This window comes from Egretta garzetta, unplaced genomic scaffold, assembly GCF_000687185.1.
Source record: "Egretta garzetta isolate BGI_Z169 unplaced genomic scaffold, ASM68718v1 scaffold108, whole genome shotgun sequence".
In the NCBI taxonomy this organism is placed as follows: domain Eukaryota; kingdom Metazoa; phylum Chordata; class Aves; order Pelecaniformes; family Ardeidae; genus Egretta; species Egretta garzetta.
The window spans coordinates 8,007,467-8,013,631 of NW_009260614.1; the positions used below are offsets into that span (position 1 = coordinate 8,007,467).

The 6,165-nt window shown below is 50.6% G+C and overlaps 1 protein-coding gene across 1 annotated transcript in view; it reads right to left on the reverse strand.

Annotated features, from left to right (window-relative positions):
* The window catches only part of SMG6 (SMG6 nonsense mediated mRNA decay factor), a 126,100-nt gene that overhangs the window by 115,265 nt on the left and 4,670 nt on the right, over window positions 1–6,165 (reverse strand). Inside the window, 5 exon segments of the mRNA XM_009645160.2 lie at window positions 190–268; window positions 1,356–1,462; window positions 2,202–2,312; window positions 3,025–3,217; window positions 5,310–6,165. The exon segment at window positions 5,310–6,165 is cut by the window's right edge and continues 22 nt beyond it. Coding sequence (XP_009643455.2) covers window positions 190–268; window positions 1,356–1,462; window positions 2,202–2,312; window positions 3,025–3,217; window positions 5,310–6,165 — 1,346 coding nt within the window.

Here is a 6,165-nt window from a genome sequence, read left to right on the forward strand (position 1 = left end):
GAGGAAACACCACAACCACCCCCCGCCAAAAACTTTTTTTAAAAAAAAAAAAAAAAAAACAAACCAAAAAAAACCAAAAACAAGAAACAAACATCTGGAAGCACTGCCCTAAACAATGCCTTTCTCCACCAGATGGAATCTCAGAGCCATCCCTCTGCTTGCTACATCCTTGCATGATGAGCATCTTACCGTGTAGATGGCCAGGAGTGCCAGCTGGTTGTATGGGCGGCCGTTTTTGGGAGCAATTTGCTGAGCCTTCAGGTACCAGCTGAGGAAGGGAAGAACCAGAAAGAGTTACTGAAAGGACATCAGGTTGCCTTCCTTGCTGCAAAGGGCACAGAATTCCCTTCGCAGTGTTGGCAGTCTGGCAGGGAACAGGCCCTTTGCACAAGTGCCCTCTGCCTGCAAAAGCGTGCACAGGCAGCGAGCCTGCACAGGACAAGAGAAGGGCAGATGCAGCTGCAGAAGAAAACGTTCTTCTGAAGATAAGCGTTTAGCCAGACCCAGCAAGCGCTGTCCCCCATGCAGCCTCAGGCACAGAAAACAGGCTATTCAGGGAACATTTCTCTCTCAGTCCCCTTTTTAGCTCCATGGCAGCTGGGACCAAACCCTCCATGTACCTTAGCTCATTCCCCGTATTTTCAAGATACTTAATCATGCCAAGAGAAGAGGCATCCATTCAGCAGCAGTCCCTTCATCCCTCCATTCTCTCCTCTATGGTATTATCTGCTCTCCAGCTTCTATCACAACATTGTTCAGGCACACCATGAACCCGTTATGTTCCTTTCAGCCCCGCTGAGATAGCAGCGCACTCCACAAGTCCACAGGCCCCAAAATGGGCAGCTTTCCCTGCCCTGTTCTCCAAACCTCCACAGATTTCAGGGCTCCATCCCCCATGCCGAGCTCACTTGCCCCAGTCTTTGTTCCAGACAAAAAGATCAGGAAAAGGACTGTATCCCAGCCAAGAAAAGCAGTGTGACAGGAAGCAACAAGTGGCAGTAACTCCTGATGTAGTCAGAACATATGGACACGTATGGGAAGCTCGCCTAGCTGAAAGGCTACCAGAAAATACAGCAGCCAGTCTGCCAGCCTCAACAGCATAAACCCTCCCTGTCACAGGACCAGCACAGGACAACTACCACACTAGATGGCTGGAGAAAGACTGGATCTGCTGGCTTGCTTTCTGGGATAGCAAAACATCCTAGGCTACATCTTTCAGCTTCACAGGACTGCAATACAATAAGGAGGCATGAAAATACTTCTTTGGCTAGAAGCAAGTTTAAGTGTGAAATGAGATACACCCCTTGTAGATAGAGGAAGAGCTGTGCTCAGCATTACAGAGAAGAACACAATACCTGCGTGCCTTTCCGTAGTTTGCGGTGTCATTTGCTTGTTCTCTGTATCGGCAAATATCCCCTTGACAAATCATACACCTCTGAGCACTGATCAGCGCGTACTTCACCTGGAAAGAAGCATTCAGTACATCACGCAGGACCTGCACAGCCTTGGCTCATCCACAGACCCCGTGAGCACACAGGGACTGTAGAGCTAAGAGGAGGTCACTGACACGCTGAAGGTCTCACAAAAGGGCAAGCAGAATGAAATTACATGGCTCCATGGCACTGGCTCAGCATTTGTAGGGGCAAGCCAATCCCCTAAATACCTCCTCTCTTACAACAACAACCCATCTCTCTCCAGAAGAGAGCTGTTCAGTCCATGACCAACTCAAGGAGGACAGCTGTTAGACAAACACATCTCGCTGGGAATGGAGCTGGGCTAAAATATCCTTTCCCAGCTGTCCCTTGCACCTGCACTCACAGCTCAGGGCAATATGCTGTCGAGTGTCAAGGAGGCAGAGCAACTGTTAGCTTTCCTTGTTCATTATTCTGGATTCCACGGACAGAAGTAAGGTATGTTCAATATCTAAGGCAAAGCCAGGGTACCTTGGGACATTTCTTTCCCTTTATTAGCCCTGGTTACATAGCTGGTACAAAAAAAGTTCTTTGCAAAGGAAGCTAGAAAATGTTAGTGCACCGGGGTTGGTTCAACAAATTCTCCAACAGCTGAGAAAGATTCCCTGCAAACATACAGACATCTGTTCAGAGTACAGCTGCCTACCTCCTGGCAAGGGCAGCACATTGAGTTCAGCATGTTGCATACGATTAACAGGATAAGAAGTCTCCAGGAAGAAGCCAACCTACCATTTTCCTCAGAGGCTTACTGCGGATGGCCATCCCGTCCATGTAGTCCTCTAGCTTGAACTGGTACGACACCTGCAGCTTCTGGAGTAGGCCATCAAAAAAAGAAGTGCCCTGCAAAACACACATACTTGGATGTTACAATCATTCTTCCAATGGGCAAGCATAAAATCACCTCACCAGCCCTGCCACATGCAAGAAAGAAGGTCCTTCTCCCTAAGGTTTGGGCTGTTTCTCTCCAAAAAAACAACAAGGAGGTCAGGAGATCTCCAACCTCAAGAGGTTTTCAAGGCTGAGCTAAACAAAAATCAAGACTGACCTGATCTAGTGTTTGAGGAGTCCTGCTTTGAGCAGGAGGTTGGACTAAAGCCCTCCAGCAGTCCCTTCCCACCAACCTAATTCTATAAAACACATCCTCTCGGATCTGTCAGCCTACCTTCTACAAAGAGTAAACTCAGCTGCACAGTTTAACAGAATTACTTTTAAGCAAATTTGATAAAGATGGCACAAACACCTCCAGGAATGCTTCTGTTTATTTCCACTTCAGGGCATTAATTTCATTTTAGCTTAAACCAATTTTTAATTGACATAAAACACACCAAACCAAGCCTGGTTTAGATTATAACAAATGTCCACCTGGCCCTGCACCTGCCACACTAAACCATAACCTGTCTGAGCATTCTCCTAGCACAAGGATGACCTAAGGCAGACAGAGATATGAATAGGATCGAGAAGGCTAGCTGCCCAGTTACACCGTCCCATTCTAGACACCAGCCAATCCCACCCAAAGGTTTAGTGGAGTTTGGGGATGTTTCTCTCTTCTTACCTCATCTAGAAGCTGTAGAAGTTTGTTCCTAATTTCTTGGGCATTTTCCCCCTGAGGGTCCTTGAGGAGCTGCCGGAATTTCTCAATCACTTGGTAAAATGCATTCTTCCACAACAGCTGGTCCACATTCTGGGTATCGGAGAATTCGATATCCATCAGGATGCACCGCTCATACAGCTGCAGCATCTCCACCCTACAGTGAAACACAATCAGTGGTCAATGCAACAGCAACTGCCCAGCCCGGGCCTGAGCTGCCATGGAACACAGGCTGAGCCGCCTGCTGCTTTTCACCCAGCATGCACGAGATGCCAGCAGCTCAGCCAGCTCGCATGCTACAGCAAACCGATGCTTTCACACATGTTCCAGGGGGAAATGGGAGCTGTTGCAGTCAAGCACCCTTCCTGCTCCAAGAGGGCAAATCTGAAAGGACCATCTCCCTTGTACATATGCATCAGAATGGATCAGGGCCTGGCAAAGAGCAAGGAGCTCTGCTACAGCTCTGCCACTGGGAACAGCAAGGCACAAATGTCTCCTGATACCAACACAGAGAAAGTGTGCTCTGCCAGGCCACACTCCTTCTGAGCGCAAACGCTGGCCACTAAGGGCCAGAAACAGACACACAAAGAAGCAGAGCAGCAGGAGAGGTCTTGCCATCAAAACAATCCCCACCTCCCTTCCATCCAACCAAAACACGCAGCAGAAACAGAGACCCTGCTTCCTCAAAAATGAACAAGAGCTGGGAACGTCACACCTGAAGGAAATAAAGCCTCAGAGTCCCAGAAATCACATTCCCATCACCACCTACCTACAGCCTTACCCAGATGCTGGAGCAGGATTACTCCCCTGAATTTAATAAAATAGTTGCAGGCTAGAAACAGCTCCGCAATATGTGGGGCAAGTTTACAGTAAAGGGGATCCTCAGCTGTTACTGCATTGGCAGCCTCAGCCCTTGTAATGCTTTGAGCCCTACAGAAAACCATACAACAGCATATATGGCAAAGACTGGAGTGAAGCCAGATGGCAACACCTAGAAGAGCCTGACAGAATAAAAGGACGAATGCTGGTGGGTTCCTGTGCAAAGCGCAGAGCATGGTTCTGCCTGCACACACTCGCATGGACAGCGTAAACAGCGACCAAGAGAATTAGGTGTTTCTGCAGATGGGTATCTGATAAGCAGCACTTGCATCCAAGAGCCCCAACACAGCTCCACAGACAGGCTGGCAGCAGGCACTCAGGCACAGGCAGGAGACACATCAAGGTGGATGGACGCTGCTGGAAGGGATGGGGCCAACTGTGCCTATGCTCCCAGGGCAGGGTGGGCTTCACACGGGCCACAGCAGCACTGCACAGTCTCTCCCTCCAGACAACAGCTCTGGGTGACCTTGACACCTTGAGGAAGACCTGAAACCTCCAGTGCTGCTTCAAGCGCAGACTTATCCCACCCTGTGGTCTATAGCGCAAGTCCCCAAAACACAGAACAAGCCCTGAAATGAGCTCACCTGCTAGATTTGCTGCCAGTCAGCTCTGAAAATAAGTCTCCAGAGAAGCCCCAGAGACACAGAGGTCACAAGTAAATGTGAAAAATGCCAAGTAGAAACTTGCTACAGTCATGTTAACTACCCTCCAGGGCAACAGTGTCACTTCCCTCTCGCTAGCTGGCGTCACCAGGCTACTCCCACTGGATCGCCGTATGTCACAGGGTTGAGTGGTGTCAAGAGCAAAACTACTCAGTGCTTGAAAGGCGCTGTCACTGTTACATAGCATCAGGAACGCATGCAACGCTTTGCAAGCATAAGCAAGCAGTCGCTTGCCCCTGAAGCCCACAATGCAAATCAGACAGCAGATAAACAAGGACAGGTAAGAAAGCAGAAGTCTGCCAGCAAATACTGAAAGTATGTGAAAGCACTGGAACTAAGAGAGACCAGCTCCAGCAAGAGCAAGAAGAACCCAAGAGCCGCAGCGGATGCTCATCCTGCTCCCTCATGTCCCTGCAGCACCGGCAAGGCATTCCAAAACCACAAGAAGCCATGGTTTAGCTCCCCACCCAGGCAAATGATATCTTCGCCCACAGTTTCCTTCTGATGCCCACACACCACTGGCACATGACAAACAGTCCCAGCATATCAAAAGCTAGTGAGCCACTGCCCCATCTCCCGGTCTCCAAGACATCGACATCTTCATTCTACCAGATCCCCAAGGAGCACCAATCTTTGGGTAACAGTTCTGGTAGCAGTTCACCCTGGAAATTACTCTGTCACACACCCCTCTACAGCACAGCCACAAACCTCAGCTGGGCCATCTTCTCCAGCCCCTCTGGGCTGATGCGGTCTCTGGAAAGTAGATTGCTGAGCTGCTGCTCCTGGTTCCCAGCCTCGCGGAGGAGTTTGCTGAGCTCCTGCTGCTGCATGTTCCGCATCTGCTGCTCCATCTCGGGACTCAGAGGAGTCGGGGGGAGTGGGCCGCACATGTACTGCCCCACCTGGCCGGGGTACCCAGGGTAATAGGCTCCTGGGTACACACCGTTGCTTGGACCCATAGGATACTGCAGGGAGTACCCGCCATAAGGATACTGAGGGCCTTGACCGGAGGCCCGAGGGTAATAGTAGGGGTTATCGGAATTTTGGAACTTATAGTAGGATGTCTGGGCCTGGCGGGCTTCCCCCCAGGAGGTGGGGCTGACTTCATCATCTGTGTCTAGGAAGTGAAGCTGAGCAGTCTGGCTCTTCAGGGCAGGTTTTTGGTCCGGGTTGTTTGGGTCCCACAGCCTGCGAGCAGTGCCGCCTCGGCCCCTGCTTCGGGGGCCTTTACTCCCAGCACCGCCCAGCAGAAGCCTGGGCCCAGGGTGACTGGGTTCAGGGGAGCCTGCGGTGCTGGCAGAGAGGTCTGTGTTGGCAGGCAGGAACAGAATCCCACGGCCCCTCCCTTGGGGCTCTCTGCTCTGGCTCCTCGCCTCCGAAGCCTCTGAGTCATTGCAACTAACAAACGCCTTCAGGGGCTTTTTTTTATCTGTATCTGCCAGACTGATATCCCTGTTCATAGTCTTGCTGTCAAATGTGACTCGAAAGGGTCCCTTGACTTCCCTGCCATTGCTGCTCCACTCGCTCTCACTCCTAGAAGCTCGACTCTGCTCTGAACGCTTTT